This window comes from Drosophila takahashii, chromosome 3R, assembly GCF_030179915.1.
Source record: "Drosophila takahashii strain IR98-3 E-12201 chromosome 3R, DtakHiC1v2, whole genome shotgun sequence".
NCBI classification, from domain to species: domain Eukaryota; kingdom Metazoa; phylum Arthropoda; class Insecta; order Diptera; family Drosophilidae; genus Drosophila; species Drosophila takahashii.
Window position 1 is genome coordinate 17,349,793 of NC_091681.1, and position 17,705 is coordinate 17,367,497.

Consider the following 17,705-nt stretch of genomic DNA (forward strand, 5'->3'; position numbering starts at 1 on the left):
TTTAACACTGGCTTCAGGCCCATTAGGCTAAAAGAGTGCTGGCCAGTGAGTTGAGTTGGCAGAGAGTGTCTGCGGCAGGTGCATTTCCAATCCATCGCCTGCATCCCCCGCTGCAGCATTGATTTATGCCAATCACGATTCGCTAATAACTCAGCGGGTCTACTCTTCAGCTCCTCGGAGCCGCTCCTTTGCTGATGATGATGCCGCCCCTGATGCTGTCATAATGGCAGCAATTTGAGGGTTAAATTGGATATGCTTCAAGCGTTGACAAAGTTGGTCACGTGCTCGTTTTTATACGAGGTATTTCCAGAGATCGAGGGGTGGATTGATTGTCTTTTTAATATCCTACAAGTTGAAGAATAAGTAATCATAAAGGTTCTAGTTTTAATTTTAAAGGAATTTTAAATGTTATTTAACTTCGATCTTTGGGTTAAAATGATTAAGATATAAGTACAGTGTTTAAAGCCTAGTTTATATTTAACATTGTTTATCTCTGCCATTAATTAGTTCTTACTATAATCTCGCCAACTTTCACCAGACTTCATTTTATAAGGCCTACTTTAAATTTAATCTTTTTATTTTTGGTTTTTATCTCCACAATTTTTTAATAGGTATCCCAATGTCCTTACCTTCCACTCACACTTGTTCTATTTTCCTCTGCTACTTGCAAACGGTCGCACATAATTGACGTTTCATTAGCATCATCTCTTTGTCTGCTTAAAGGACATTTGCCATGCAAATTTCCATCGCTTGCGCCCTCATCGAACGCACTTTAAAGTTGATACCTTGGCAATTATAAAGGTCACTCGAATAATGATGATGATGCTAATGATGTCTATAATGCTGATGCTGATGGCACTCATAAAAACTTAAATTCCTGCCCACCCACACAATCAGTTTTCCGCCCTCGCAGCACTTGGGAAAATCGAACTTGTGAACTTTATAAGCGCTTGCACACAGACACACGGCAGCACAATAAAATGGGGAAATTTCATAAATGAACAAGGATTCAACATCAATTTATGACATAATGATATTTGAGTGGGGCAAATTGCGTTATCCCAATGTTTGTGTGTGTGTGTTTGGGGGGAAAAATCTAGGGAAGATTTTCTTTTTTTGTGGGGTCGCAACCTTTTTTGTATGCTTGTCCCAGCGAATTGGCTTCGTTTTATGTAAATTATGGGATTATATTGTGATTTAGAATGGGTTACAATTGGAGCTTAAGGAGCGCATTAAAGGCTATTTTCCCTTACGCATTGATGGGGTGTTGAGGTTAATGTAAGGCTTAATACGCTGGCTATTAAATTGAACCACAGTCCGGGTCCACGATATTCTGGAAATCCCCTCTTTTTCCAGCGCACTCCGAGTGATTAATAGCCGAAAAACTTGTTTTCTAATTATTTAACACCCGAAAACTACGACAATTAATTATGTGGCTGAACAATGAAGCTCCTGACGGACATTGTGGGTGACAAACACACACAAAATGCGACGAGCTTACAACAATTGCTACTACAACAATAAATTTTATTGTGCAACTCACCCACGCACACACTCACACACATAGAGACATTTAACATTGCTGTTGCGAATTTTGTATAGAACATTTTTTTCTCTTGTTTTTTGGGCTGTGCAAATGAAATTGTAGAGAAATGCACACGCAGAAAAGCAGTTGCATACACTGGAAAATGCATATATTAAATCATAACGAACCAATTCGGAGAAAGTCCTGGGGTAAACTAACTCAAGTATCTATCTTTTATATTTTAAATCAAATTGTTTACTATTTTACCTAAATCTTTTTAAATTATCACAAGTTACAAATAAAACAAGAGAGAACGCTATAGTCGGGTTGTTGTCCCGACTATCTAATACCCGTCACTCAGCTAAAGGGAGTGCGAACGCTGTGTCGGGTTGGTGTCCCGACTAATAATCGTAACTCAGCTAAAGGGAGTGCGAGGGAGATAGATATATAATTTTTGATTGCGTATAACTTTTTAATGAATGGTCCGATTTGAAAAATGTCTTCTACATTTCGATAGGTATAAATATACACAACAAAATTGCATTTATACTTCTCGGAAATCTTTAAAGATGTGGGCGCAGGACCCATTTTAAAATCGTTAGTGGGCGATTGTGGGCGTTAGAGGGGGCGTGGCGCTCGGCTAAAATAAACTTGCGCTGCGTAGGAAGCCAAAGAATATGTGTGGGAAATCTCAACCTTCTAGCTTTTGTAGTTTCTGAGATCTCAGCGTTCATACAGACGGACAGACAGACAGACAGACAGACAGACAGACAGACAGACAGACAGACAGACAGACGGACAGACGGACATGGCTAGATCGACTCGGCTAGTGACCCTGATCAAGAATATATATACTTTATGGGGTCGGAAACGCTTCCTTTTAGCTGTTACATACTTTTGCACGAATCTAGTATACCCTTTTACTCTACGAGTAACGGGTATAATAACTAATACTTAAACTGGTATAAAAAAATAATATTTAGAAATTGTTAGTTTATTCTCTAAATTGATTTCTAATAAATAAATAATGTTCTATTTAATGTATATTTAATTTTACTGATAATTCAATTAATTAAAAGGTGCATAAAAGCTTGCAAATTTAACCATTATTTAATGAATGAAATCCGTAAATAATAAAACTTAATTGAGCATGATAATGTCTTCAGCCCACTTTTAATCACAGTTAATAGGCTTAAACATCAGAATATTAAATGTAAACCAATGTTAAAATGTTGTTTCATTTTTTCCCGCTGTCATTTTTTGCCAGCCATTTTCCAACTATGGAAATTTTCGAGTTTCCTATACAAATTCGGCCACACAACGCACACATGCAAATGCATGGCACTGCAGTTGGGTTAATTGTTTTTTAGGCATGCGGAAAAGCACAGAAACGAGAAAGAGAAGCTGGAAAGAATCATTTAATGGCATCGCACATTCATTTGAAACTTTTTAATTAAACAGAATACTGTGACAAATTATTTTAACGAGCTTTTCGCATTGCAAATTGAAAATGCGAATCGCTTTAAGCACCCACAAACTCAAATGTCAACCAGTAAAGCTGAGTGAGGCCCAAAAACACGACATAAAGGGTCACAATCCCAACCCACAATTAATAAAAAAAGAAAACCAAAGCAAAAAACAACGAACAACAAAGGACCGCCCAAGAAATCTGCTTAAAACAATTATTTCAGAATAATTGGCTTTAATTGCTGCCAGCAGCTTCAGCTTCTCGACAACGTCGTCGTCGGCCAAGAGGGAAAACTTATGCCCAAGTGTAGGTCATAATGGCATCTATCAGTGGCCAGTCGGTGGTTAAAGGGGGTTAAGGGGGGGCCGGAAGCGGAAACAAGCAATTTTGCGGCAAAGTTACGAGTGCCGCAGACAAGAAAAACAAAAATGTGGCGATAAGAAAGCCGGGATGGCTCCAAAGTGTGCAAGTTTTCATTCTCTTGCCGAAGTAACTCAACAAGTTCATGCCTTAGATATGGCCCAGTTTTATAATTAACCGACTTTGCTTAAGATTTTGTCTGCTTATATGGCGATGGCGAACATTTTGAAAGTTTAAGGCCAATTAAAAAGCGTACATCAAGCGATACGATCCAGTTAATGTAGCCATTTAGTGAGAGTATGGCCAACAAGCCACAAAGTTGGGAGAAAACTTACGCAAAGTGGCAACTGTTTATTGTGTTCCGCAGCAGACCCTCAAACTGCTCGAGAACACCTCGCAATGGCACCCTGCAAGATTAATGGTGGAATTAAAAACCAAGCCATGTACTTGTGGGTGCGTCGAGCATTGCACTTAATTAAAAATGTTTGCCTAAATTATGTACAGACAATTAGAGAGGCAGACGGGCCAGACAGGCATTTCCGCAATTTGCGGTTAGAATTTTTCCCCCAAAAGCCAGCCGAAGTTCATTGTTGGGAGTTGGGAGTGAAACATGAGTTTTCCTCCGCACCGAAAGCCACTTTGCCGAGGTTATTATGAAGGCAATCTGAGTGGTGGAAGTCCTTAAGTGGCGGAGGATTCATATTTTCTTCATCCCTGCCTTCCTTTATTTTGTGGGTATTTTTCTGCGAACAGTGCTAATTAATTGCTTAAACAATTGCAGCTCTCCTAATGGCAGCCGCATTGTTGTGGGCTCCCGCTGCGTATACTTAATGCGCGAAATTATTTCACGCTCACTTACAAGTGTCACAATTTCGAGTTGTGTCCTCGCCGTCGTCGGTCCAAATGAGACCGCATAAATTTTGCAACTGGATGCCCGCCTGCCACGCGCCACAAATGCAATAATTGCGCATTTTGCAATGGCAATGCGACCCTGGCCAAATGTGTGTGACACTTGGCCAGAAGAGGACTTGGCCTCTGGGCCACAAACACACTCACACACGCCATAATGCCATGGTAAATATTTGTCCTCGAAATGTATGTTGTGTGTGCTCTGCACATTTTTAGCTCGGCCCACCAAATTGTAATTAAGCGAATATCATTTCCGACAGACACATTTAGTTCGTGGACAAGTGATATGTGTTTATGCTTTGAGGTTTACAGAGGCCTTTTATTTATTTATTAGTTTTCAAACGATCCATCGGTTCGACTACTTGGTCTTGCAGCACTGATCCTTGGGTCCGTTCTTGCACACGCACTTGCACTCCTGACTGCAGGCACAATTGTCGCCGCACTTGGTGTCCGTGCACTTGCAGTCTGAAATTTTACTTTATTATAATATTTTATAATAATAAATATTTAATTTTTAACTCACTAGTTCCGCAGCCTTTGCAAACCATTTTGTAGAGATATTTGTTGTGAATTTATTGAACTCTCTGAATACTTTTCTAACTTGCTTGTGGTCAGTTTGGCTTAAGCCCTTCGTATTTATAGGCCCGACCACCAACAGAGTGCCGCGTGAAACCGTTTGCACTCTGTTTTGATTGATAAGAAAAAACGTGCGCAAAATCAACAGAAATTACACGATTGCACCCCATTCAAATCGAGCTAAGACCCCCAGGCATTATCAGTCAAAGCAGCTTCATATATATTGGTTTGTGATAAGATATCGAATAAGACCTTCTTATCAGATGCGCTGAGACAAAACTTGTAACAAAAAACTTAATTAAATATTTTACTTACTTTTAAAATCAAAAATAAAATAAATCTAAGAGCCATTTTTAAAAATTTTGACATTTAAATTGACCTTTTTTATATTTTAAATTTATTTTTCAAGTTTTACAATTACATAACTGAGCAATGTTAATTTATTGTGACAATTTTTCATTTGTGTGAGTTTAAAGAAGTGCAAGCGGGTCAGGATTAATATAATATCGCGCCTTTATTATTGGTGTTAGTGGTAGAGCAGCCAAAAATATTTGATTCTTTCTCGTGCTCGTTTAAAGTCCCACTAAAGAAAAATTGCTACAATAAATTGACGTTAAAAATTGAATGTGTCATCTGGGCCTAAGGGAGAACTAATCGTAGACGTTTTAAAAGGTGAAAATCTATATTTAAATTTACCTTTTTTTCTATATATAAATTGTAATTATTAGGTTTTATTTTTTATATTTAATATTTAAAACTACCAATATAACTAACTAACTATAAATCAAATTTACAACCCATTCTATAACCCATTATTTGTCACATCAAAAAACACATGTTTCGTAGCAGCACCTATTTAGCTCACTGTGAACTATCTTCCCAATCCCACGCTACAACTACTTGTTATGCACACTTGGCGGCCAAAGGGGTTAAGAGTGGAATTACCGCAAATTGCAAAAGTTTTTAATTGTTTATCTCTCAGTTTTACTCGGTGTCTCGGGGAGCGGTCCTGGATCTGGTTCTGAATCTGAATCTGAATATCCGAGTCCTGGGGTCCTGAGTGCTGGGGTCCTGGGTCCCCGGTCTCGGGTGAAACATTAGCGCAACATGGCCCCCGCAACCATGTTGTCCTTGTCGCAATCAGCAAACAAAAATCTCGTCGTTCGGATGCAGAAATTAGCCCAGTCTCTCGTTTCTGGGGGCGAGTTTGCTGGCTTGTGGCCGAGTCACAGGATGAGGTCAAATTATTAATTTAATATGCATCCGTGCCGCCTCGGACTTTGGACTTTGGCTGACTCTTCGACTTCCGTTTGCCGCAGCCGGCAATTTTGGCCTCCGTTTCTGTTTCTGCTTGCTTTTTTGGCCCACTGGCCAACTGAGGTGGCCAGCAAAATGGCCACCATTTCCGCATCCTCCCGCTTTTGCGCTTTTTCGGGGACTTTTCTCTGCCTGATTAACGTTTAAACTCATTAAGATAACGTAATTTTTGGCGCTCCGCTGGATTTTACTTTCGAGCAGCTGTGCGCCCGAAGGTCCAAACGACGGGGAGAAGTTGAGTTTTTGGGTTCAAAGGTCAGCAAGCTGGAAATCTGTTGCCATTGTCTCGCAGGCTCGCAGTTTTGTAATTGGTTTGTAAACAATTTCACCGGCTCTTTGACAATTTGCTTGGCCATTTCGGTTTTCGGTTGGGCTAATTGCAAATTTTCAGCAGTCGCCGCTCGGAGCTTCTTATCACAAATTGAAGTCCCCGTTTCGGCCGCGCATTATGCCCTCTATGTTCACGCTCAATTAGGGCCTGTGGTTTTAGTTTTAGCCACGGCCTCGTTTCTGGCCAGCGATTCTGGTTATGTTCTGCTCCGGGATCTATTTGCTCGCCCCCTCATTTTTCTGGGGGCGTGGCAGCCGGGTCGCCGCTTGTTTACCCGCCAATCAATTCAATTTGCGACTTGTTTGCACCCGGCATCGTTCGCATTTCAGCTTCCTTTTTGGCTGGTATCTGAATTTGGATTTCGCTTTGGGTAAGCGATTGGGTTGGTTGGGAGTCGCTTCAAATCGACTCTAGTCAATGGCCGCCACAGGCAACGCGCGCTCCCTTATTAAATGGGCAAATATTTTCACTGGCATATTAGATAAATGCTATGATTATGGTTATGGCCTGTTCAATGGCATAATAATATGGGGGAAGCCGGAGTCTCGAAAACGAGCGGAATAATCAAGCAGATTGGGTTTGCAAAGTGGGGCTGTAAACCATACTTGTTTTATTAACTATGTGCCAATTAGTTTATCTTTGCTAATATTTAAAAAATGATTGAGGTAACCTATCTGTGTAATTGTTTTTACTCCCCTGCCATTTGTGGAAGGCCATAATTATGATATTTAATTGTCATTCTTATTTATTCTTGTATAAAGAAATTTATATTTTTTTAATCCAGTCAAATCTTAGAAAACCAAGAGTACTTCAATTTTTAAGGGCTTGCAAAATATGATGTAAAACTTTTCCAAAGTTTTTGAAGGAAGAATTTAATAGTGGCTTCAACATATATTTTTATTCCTTTGCTTTAAAAAATATTTAAGTAAGTGATATATTACTTGTTACATTAAATTATAATTTACCAAACAACTAAATAATGGGAGCCTTAAGTGTCTTTCGTGCTAATTACTTTTGTTCCTTAAGCCAATGTATAATTCAAAATGCCAAAAGATTTTACAAAACTAAGTTAGGCAAGTGCATAATTCCGGGGCGCAATCGTTTCTCCATTTCATTCTCATTCTAACAGAATTTGTTAGCGGCAGTCACGCCGCTGGCCTTTCCGCACTCACTGCTTTATACATGTCGAATCGCATTCGAAATTTTCTAACAGCACTAAAACAATTTCAGAGTACGCACCCTTGGGCAGCTCCAGGATTCGGGACGATGGACTTTGGACCCAGGACTCTGGATGCAGGACGACGAGGACGACTACGTCATGTGGCCGAACAACCGAGCAGCGGGCCAAACTGGAAACATCAAAAGCTGGGGAGGCTTGGGGATTGGGTTGGGATTCAGTTAAAAACAAAAAAAGAGAAAGCCAGGAACAAGCCATGGACCAAATGCTGCCCTGGTTCTGGTTCTGGTTCGGGATCTGCCTGCGTTGCGGCTGCTGTGGTTGCAGTTCATGGTAGAAGGCATCCAAAAGCGGGGGGAGGACGAATCAGGCCTAGGCCGAACGGACCCAAAAATGTTCTGCAATATGCGTCGAGTTGGAAAATTCATCATAAATTCCATGCGACAACATGGGAGCCAAACTTTTCATATGCTCCTCAAAATGCCGCACTGCACTGCACTGCCCCACGTCCCATGTCCCAAAACAACCATCCAACCATCCATCCCATCCCATACCATACCAGCCCATCACAAAACCCAATCCATCCGTCCAACAGCTGCTGGCGATTTTTATTTATACATACGTACATACATATACGTACGTCGGGCAGACTGTTGCCGCATCTCGACACGCCGAAGTGTGTTAAATGCATATTTGCAGAGCTTAAATTCCATAACCGACCGAACGACGACAATCGGCAACAGCTGGGATAGTAAATTTTATATTTAACATTACACCCCTTGACTGCTGACGTTGTTAACCCGAATTTCGATTTGCATAAATGTCAGTTGGATAACCCTCCAAAAACAGTGCTGCCAATCTGTCCCTTTTCTTTCACAGGAGGACGAAGGACAAGTTGTTACATATCCTTTAGCTGGAAGTCTACCCGTTTTTATCTCAAAGTTATTGAGCTTGGATATATTTTTTAGCTGATTAATCTCTGAACATTTCTCTGAAAATCTATTGGTAATCTATTCCTTAAACTTTATCCCATTTATAAAGAAATAAAATACATATAATATTATTATTTAAAAATTATATTTCAACCTTAAAATTAGCATTTAAAGCAATAACATAATTCTTTCCAGCTATTTCTCATAACGTTAAGTTCTCTCAGCACTTCTTCCATTCATTTCTTTTATTTTCCCCATTTTGTGGTCTGCCATTTTTTATCGACTTCAAGTTTAACAACTTCCACTCTGCAATTATAACTATCTTCACTGGGGGCTAAGGTTTTACGACTGCCGCGATGCCAAACCATTTTTATGACAATTCCGGCAAACCTTATGCTCCATCATTATGTCGCCTTATCCCTTTAAAGCCGGCAATTGCCGTCGTTCGTGTCGTCAATTGAAATTGCTTGGCATCAGTGCAAGTTGCAAGTTGACATTACACGCTGACGCTACCCATATTCATCACACTCACGCCCCGAAGAACGCAGCAAAGTTTGTCAATCTGCCAACAAATGACATGCATCGACGCCGGCGATGGGTCCTTGAAGGGGTGAAGGGGCGGTGGGTGGCGAGGGGGTGTACTTAAAAGTATGCAACACTCGACGTCGCACGATGCTGACGTGCCAATGTCACAATTATTTAGGCAATCCCCCCGAACCACTCAACCCTATAGCATGGCTTATGAAACAGTCTTCGAACAGGAAGTCCAGAAGGGCAGGAAGGTGCTTTCTGCACTCAAAAATATTTAGTTTCATTCTTAAAGAAAATCTAAAAGATATTTGTAGAACATATGGATGTCTCATAAGTCTTGTGAGAGTTATGGATCGTATGATTTTAGAATTGATAGAATAAATTGTTTTTATCAGCAATTTGGTGGTAAAATATTTTCAATATTAGCAAGCTTAGACAAATTTATTGAATTTGTACCACTTAAAATTGGTAATAAAATACATTACCCATAAAATGATCCTAGTAACAACACCATTTTTATTCGAACTTAACATATTTAAACACAGTTAAAAGAAATGGTGTTCTAAATAAAAAAATATTAAAATAAAAAATTAAAAAAAAAAAAAGGTAAGACATTCACGAAATTGTAAAATATTAAAAATCATTAAGGAAACCAGTTTCTAAACGTTTTACACAAACCAACATTTTGTTCGATGATTTTATGGTATCATATCGTTAACGGAAGTGACTTTTTTTCAAGTGATGTCGTATCCGTTGCAACGGCTGCAAACTTCACATGCGGCGCGATGAGAGGTGAGAACTTGACGGAAATCACTAGAGGAACTTTTTTAATGGAATCAAATCAAATTGTTCGGAAGCTGTAAAAAGCGATTGCACGGAAGCATTTTGAGTTGTTGACAGCGGGCGGCGCCACACCGCCAACAACTACAAACAACGCCAGCGACGACAACGACAACGACATCGACAGCCGCCAACAGTCATCGAGGTGCAAAAAGCGACACCGGAAAACTTGCCAAAGTAACGCAAACTGAAAATTTCTAAAAAAAAAAAAAAAATCAGAGGCGGGAATTGGGGGCGTTTGGGAGGTATCATAAGTACACACTTGAGGGGGAGCTTGGCTACATCGTCAATAGAGCGTCAAGTGTGCGCTTGTCCACGCCCATTTAAAGCTCAGCCACCAAGGGAAGCTAACGGTGCACCAAAAGAAATAATAGGCGTATTCAAGCGAAATCCCTAAAAAAAAACTGTTTTGATTTAATTTCAAAAATCAATAAAAATAATAATAATGAATTAAAAATAATTATAATAAATTTTAATTCTAATTTTAATAGCTGAAAAAATAAGTTAGCAATAGAAAAATACATTTTAAAATTTTTAAATATTAAAAAATGCTGGAAAATATTATATGATCTAAAAAATTGGAAGAGAAAGCCATTTTAAATATATACAAAAAATAGTCTTAAAATTTGTTCCATATTTCTTTCAGTGCAGCAACGAGAAGCCACCTTGTAATTGGCCAAATGACAATGTGCACAAGGTGCAATAAGTTGCCACCGAAAGACTAGAAAAAAGCAGAAACTACGAGCGGTAGGAAGCAGAACAGAGCAAAGTTCAAAGTGCAATCGTTCGTTTTTCGGTTATATGGCGCATAAGTTTCAGGCGCTGCACTTGCAAACTTACAAAGGCCATAAAAATCGGCCATAAAGCGTCGGGCTTCAAGCTTCAAGTGACGGGCTTCAAGCTCGGTGGCCACAAACGGCTCGTAAATCAACTTAACACGCCGCAGGCCGACAGTCCAGACAAGCTAATAATTCTTGTTGACACCCCAACGTCTCCGAGTTATGCACAATGGACTAAGATTCCCGCCCATTCAGATTAAGATAATCAATTCATTAGCGTGACCGGTCCTGCAAGCTGTTGCACTGAGAAAAAATCGTAGCAATTTTGGTTAAGTGTCATCGCAAAACTATATTTCAATTTCTTGAAGACAGAATTGGATAATTAAGTATAATAAGTTGAGGATGTTTAACAAAAAACACCATAGTATTTAATTATATTTGTAGCAATAACAGACTTTATTATTATTTCTTAATATTTAATATTTTAAAATATTAAAATCATTTGGAATTATACCCATTAAATTAGTTTTTTAACATTTTTATTTAAGACACCACAGTGCACCACTTAAAATAAGTTATCTATATTTAACATTCATGAACTTCGAATTGAAAATTATTGAAAATTGGAATTCAATATTTTGTAACGTGTGATAGCTGGGAACTACCGAATTACCGTAATGCCAGGACCAACTAAAATCCTTTCCGGAGTGCACAAGTGGAATTGCATTGGCAGCCGCTAAGGGAACAAATGTTCACTCCACATTACATTTGTCTTAGCTGGCGAGCAGATTAATTGCCAATGAGTGTGTACAAGTTCGAGATGAAAGTTTTTCAGAACCTCGGAGCCCACCCCGTTTTATCCGCGCTCCATTGCGTTGCCGTTGCGCTCCGTGTGACAACCTAAAACGGGGCCACGTACATTTTATCTGCTGCTCCTCCGGCTGCTCCTGCTCCACACAATTCGAGGTTTTTGAGGTGAAACAAATTTCCGGTGACATAAACTTAATTAGCTTTTGTTCGGGCTTTTGTTTTATGGTTTTGTGGGTGCAAGTGCCTGTGGGTGGTGGTTGCCGGGGGGTGTTGGGTTCCGCGGTTTGCAAACTGGGCGCTTCAGTGGTTCTTTCAAGGAAACCAAGTCTCCCTCCTTGTCGCCTTTGTCTGCTCGTTTTTATAAATGGCTTTGGCATGCTGAAAGGCGGCATTTAGTTTTGATTTAATTGCCACCACTTAACAGATTTATCTTTCAGATGCCTTTGCTCTTTTTCAATATTTAATTAGTGCACACACACACAACACAGAACACAAAACCCCGAACAAAACAAGTTAAAGCTTACGCAAAACTCTATTACTTTCATCCACAAAAGTCGGCCAAAACTTTGCCAACCACTTTCGACATTTGACTTTCTTTGCCCCCCGTCATCCTCCTCCCACGACTCGAGTTTAATAAAATGAGAAAATATTTACTGATGATATCACAAAATAATATATAAATGTTTACCGCAAACAAAGGAAGCACTGCCAACAACAACAATACCAACAATCGGAACCAGCATGAGCAAAAATAATGAAATTGAAAACCGAGCTTACGCCAAACGTGGGTCCTGGAAAGGTGAAGGAAAACTCAAATAAAAGTCGGCCAGAAGTTGTCTGGTCTTGGGATCGCCCTCAAAGGAGAGCGGGGCGAAATGGTAAACGGGAAAACTGCGTGGGGAAAACAACGGGCTGGAACCCGGGGGATTTGAAGAGACTAGAACAATGAGTGCAAAGTTTATAAGCACTTTTCAACATAACTAAAACGAATGCCAAAACTTGCACCTTCATATATGCGTATTCCACATAAGCTCCTCAGTGGTTATTTGCTGTTAAACAGGAGACTAAAGTGAAGAAGAAAAAATTAGGCCAAATAAAAAAATAAATTATTTAAGCAATAAGTTTAAAATGTGTATTCATATTAATTTTTCTTTAATTTATTTTTTATTTTTTCTTTTTTTTTGGTTGAATAAGTACTTTTCATTATTATATTTTTTGTTTTCTAAATTTTCTTTAAACAACGAATAGTTTAGCTTTTGCCGCCTGCACATTCGAGGGTCTCAATTGCCTACATGTGTGTGGCTCATAAATACTTTATCAGGCGTCCAGGACTAAGAAGTCGAAAGGTAAGAAAACTTTGCACTGCGACTAAACCGACGATATAATGATCTCCCCAGGGTGTCAGGCAGGAGCCCCAACCCAAAGCTCCCCCTTATTCAGGCAGACAGCTGATTAGGTCCTGAATTGAATTGCTCCAGCATTTCCCGCACAGAAATCCCAGATTCCAGTCCTCCCCAGTGATGGTTGGGGAACTAAGTACTTGATAAGCCTAAGAAAGGTACTTATGTTATTATAAGGTAAGGAGTAATCTCTTACTTTGTATTCTTAAAATGAAACGAAATATAAAGCAAAGTGTTTGCAACAAAATTTAACAAATTTACAGTGAGTTGGTATAGAACATCGATTTGTATAAGGTCGGGAAATTTTATAAATGCATAATTTTTGCTGAGTCTTTCTTAATAAAAAGTACTTGAAAAAAAATATCAGAAAAAGTACCTGGATTTTATTTAGGTACAGCTACCTATACCCTTTCCATCACTGCTCCTTCCCCGCCTGCCATTTCCTTGCAGACAATATTAACAGGAAGTGAAATCAAAAGGTTGGCTTTTACTTGATTTTCCCAATTCAGAGGCAGCCCAAAGAACCCCATTGTTCGTGTGGCTTGTAGTTTAACTTTATCATCTTCACTTGGCGGTCGGAAAGTTCCTCAGCCTCAGATTCAGCCGGCCTCCGACTTCGACCATGACTGGGACTTGGCCCGGTTCATCCCTCTGGACCCACTTGTCTGTTCTCTGCCGTCTGCCAGCCCTCATCTACGTTTCCGTTCGCTTTCTTCTCCTGGTTTGTCCGGCTCCGTCTCAGTCTCCATCTCCATCTCCGGATCCGCCTGCTGTTATTGTATAAGCAGCTCATCTGCGGCTGAGCGCATTTTATTTGCCTCAAATTGAGTTATGCCTAATGAAAATCAAATAAGCCGCAATCGAGCCGGAAATGTTGGTTGAGTTCTCCTCGGCAGGACGTGTCCTTGCCTTCGTTTTTCCCTTCCCCTCGAATTGAGCCTGCCACTTCTTGTTTGGCTGCCTTCCGACTTTACATTAGCCTCATTCAGCACTTATTCACGCCCTTTTGTTCAAGTGGCTTTGGCATCTGAATAGGTTTGGTCTTATTTACAAGCAAATTACTAAATGGCTAGCAATTGCGATTCAATTAAAATTACTTACAAAGCACATATTGATTGAATGGCATGTTGGACTCGAAAATTGCCGTACACGTGAAAGCAAATATTCCATAAATAATAACTTATTGGATTAAAAAGCACAAACAATATGAATACTTGGTCATGTTAAGCATTTTTTCAATTGGTAATCCTCGGCAAATACGTTAAAAAATGCTGTCAAATCAACAATCCTATAAAAATTTCAAGTGTTTCGATGGAATTTGTTTATGTGAACCAACATTTGACTCAAACAAAAGTCCTTTTTTATTGTTATATGTATTTACACCAGATTGACATTTAGTTGATTTAATTTTAATTTTTTTTTAATTTTTAATGTGTTTTAAAATCTGATTTTATATTTTGTTAAACTTTTTTGTACAACAACCCTTTACATTTAAGGGACTATTAAAAAATTTATTTAGTTTTTATATATTTTTAAATATTTTTAAAAGATTTTTGACACTTTACTATTTAAGTGGTAGCTGTGACACCTCTGATAGTAGAATACGCTCCAAAGTAGTCTCATTAATTTTGTTTTCTCGGTGTAAATATCCAAAGATGTCGGGAACGCCTTTTTGGCCCACTTATCCGTCTGAGTGGATTCCTACACATAAATTCTGGCATTCAGACAAACACATTTCATATTTTAGTTGCCGTCTGTGGCAAATGCAGAGGGAAATGCAGGAAAAGCCCGGCAGTATTTTGTTTATACATCAAATTGCCCTGGCAGTCATTATCCACATGCATGAGGCCAGGACAAGTATCTGCCACCCGACCCACCCCGCCCCCCCTTTTCCACCCGCCTAGGCAGGCGTTAAGTGCAAGTGTGGAAAATTATTTAATGACTTTTCTGAATTTGAAACGGAATTTGTAAGTGCGTTGTGGCGGCGAGCGGAGCGGGTCGGTGGAAAGGGGCCAAATATTTGCATACGCAAACACTCGGAGCGGGCGGAGGTTGGCAGGATTGGAGGAACGGAGATCCTTTGGCAGCAGCCAAGTGGCCAAGTAGCAACCTGAGCCAAGTAATTCGCCCGGCCGGCAGTTTTTCCTTTTTTTTTGCCCCGTCTACAATCTTATTAATTATTAATGCGTCTTTGAAGTGCAGCGGCGGCTTCATCATCGCTAACGAAGCCGCCACTCAACTCCGGAATCTGAAGAACTACTCAGAGAAAATGAGGTAACGTTATGAAATAATCTAAGCTATATGTTTTAATCACTGATAAATATGTTGGATTTGTCGATATGTCGAATATGCAAAAACAACATGGGCTTAATCTTATTATTTTAACGTAAAACGAATTCCAGTCCAATCGAAATTTGATTTCGACAAGCCGTTAAAAATATGATTTTGCATATAATCCGATGTCTATTAATCAGACATGTCCTTATATAAAAGTAACAAGTACTGAAATGTTCCTACATTTTACAAAAATATACGTCTAGACTTAGATTTAGAGTTAAAGACTTAAAGTTAGTTCTTTAATTATAATTACACATACAAATTACCTAATGAAAAATAAGTAAATTAAGATTTAACCCTAAATTATTAATTCTAAAATTTGAAATATGTAAATACCTTGAATGTTTTTGCAAATCATAAAATCTATAATATAAGAAACCATTTTTATTTTAATATAAAAATCCCAATTGTAAGATATATTCATCTTTTATAAAAACTATCTCTCTTGAAATGCCTAATAAGTAAATAGTTTAACTGATATTTTCCTGCAGTGCGAAGGACCTGGCGACGGTGTCAACATTAATTTGTATGTCGGGCGACACTCGCAAGACAGCTGACAGCCCAGAAGGATTTTGTTCCTGCCGCCAGGAGTGGCATATAATTTGTAATTAATGACCAGTTAAAGAGAGCAGCCTTCGGAGCAAAGGACTTTAGGCAGGGGAAGGGGGAAGGAGGAGCGAGTCCTGCGATTTACACTGGCAAAATGGCAAAATGGGTGACAGCCAAACGCTGATTTATGGCCGCCGACCGCAAAATTTATATGCCAACCAGTTTGACTAGCTTTTCCACAATCCCAGCCGCCTGTTTGTCCTTACAATCCATATTCACTTGTAGTTCCCCTTCCCAAGGGTACATTCACGGAGTAATTTAAGATATTTACTAATTTTGCCTACTAAATTACGAATTACACACAAACAAAATATTTTTAATTGGTCGTTAAACACCCATTAACACTTTAAACATTATTATTCCATCAATTAGTTATAATTGTAATTAGCTTAGGATAATGAGACCACAAAAACCGTGAGAATTATGGTACGTTACTTCCGACTTCAGAAAGACAGTGAAGCTAAGGCTTTATGGGCAGCATAGATATGAGGTATTCTAAACCTTTTTAAATCTACTATACTTTAAATTCTATTTATTCTAATTAAATTTGTCCCCACATAGTTTTTAATATTACACACACAAAAAATAACAATATTAAATAGAAAATTCGAATAAATATTTTTTAATTATTGTCTATTTAAATTTAATAAAAAAATGTATAATTAATTATAACATTATTATTCAAGAACGCCATTTTTAGAGCAAACTACATTCGATGGAAAAACCTTTTCAGCTATTTTTTCGATTCCTGCAGCATTTGAATGTGAAACGTCAGCAGCAGTTCGACACGGCTTGCCTTTATGCCCCTGGCTTGGAAACTGGTAACTCTCTTTGACTAGCTATCCTCCAGGACTCCACATCCCTCCTTTATCCTTCATCCTTATTCCTAGCTGGAACTCTTTACGAAAACGAGAAAAAAAAGGAATCGCCAGACTTTGAGCGGCGGCTCTGTTTCATTTGGTAGCCATAGATCCCGGCTGGAGTGCAATTTGTCTTGTTTCAGGCAGATTCCGATAGGATAGTCAATGGATTGAGCCCACTTACATTTCTGTTATTCCAGCTGCGCTGTTGTTGTTGTTGTTGTTGTTGCTCTGCCGGCTTTGACTTTGCTGTTGTCACTCGTCATTCCAATTGGAAGAAGAGTTCTGAGGAGAGAGAAGATTACCGTTATAAGCTGGAGGAAAGAGTGACAGAATCTGCCAGTCAAATAGTTACTCCTCAATTTCACTAGGACAGGGGCGGGTACTAAGAAAATTTAAAGGGAAAATTTTAAATTTGAAGTATGTTATAAAATCAAAAATATCAAAATAAATACATAAATTTGGTGGCAATACAAATTTAACTGCATTTATAAGAGTTTGTTTATACCGACCTTTTATCATCCTTTAAGAATCTTTTCTTGTATTTCTTAAATCTAAAAGAGTGTGAATGAAAGTTTGGAAACCCCCTGCACCCGCCACTAAACTAAGTAGACCGTACTCCTCCTACATTTTTATCCTCTCGTAAGCCTCCGTTGGTGATTAATGGCCCTCGATCTTGATCCGGATCTGAATCTGAAAACGCAGCTAAGTGAAACAGTACGGGAGATAACAGCTTAAGCCGATTTCGTGCTCTGTATTTATTTGGCCCACCAACTTTTTAGCTAAGTGCAAAACAATTTACCTAAATTCCCACAACAAACACAAACGCGCACCCACACACTTACGCACTAGCCCCACACAAATACATACATGTTTGCTTAATTGCTCCCCCGACTCCTTTGTTGTTGTTGCCCGGTTTTTTGTTTTTGTTGTTAGTATTATTG

General features: G+C 39.0%; 1 protein-coding gene and 1 long non-coding RNA gene across 3 annotated transcripts; one reads left to right on the forward strand and one right to left on the reverse strand.

Moving 5' to 3' along the window:
• Nucleotides 1–3,090: 3,090 nt before the first annotated feature.
• On the forward strand, nucleotides 3,091–8,707 carry LOC138913365 (uncharacterized). 2 transcript variants are annotated; one of them, XR_011419060.1, is made up of 3 exons: nucleotides 3,091–4,084; nucleotides 4,135–4,427; nucleotides 7,717–8,707. It is a non-coding gene; the product is annotated as an uncharacterized lncRNA (long non-coding RNA). The 2 variants fall into 2 exon arrangements; XR_011419061.1 differs by having other exon boundaries at nucleotides 3,091–4,427; nucleotides 7,717–8,485; nucleotides 8,543–8,705.
• On the reverse strand, nucleotides 4,421–4,901 carry LOC108062642 (metallothionein-3). The gene is made up of 2 exons (XM_017149397.3): nucleotides 4,786–4,901; nucleotides 4,421–4,727 (listed from the first exon to the last, which is right to left on the reverse strand). The coding sequence occupies exons 1-2, from the start codon at nucleotides 4,808–4,810 to the stop codon at nucleotides 4,621–4,623; spliced, it is 132 nt and encodes a 43-aa protein (XP_017004886.1). The 5' UTR covers nucleotides 4,811–4,901; the 3' UTR covers nucleotides 4,421–4,620.
• Nucleotides 8,708–17,705: the final 8,998 nt, after the last annotated feature.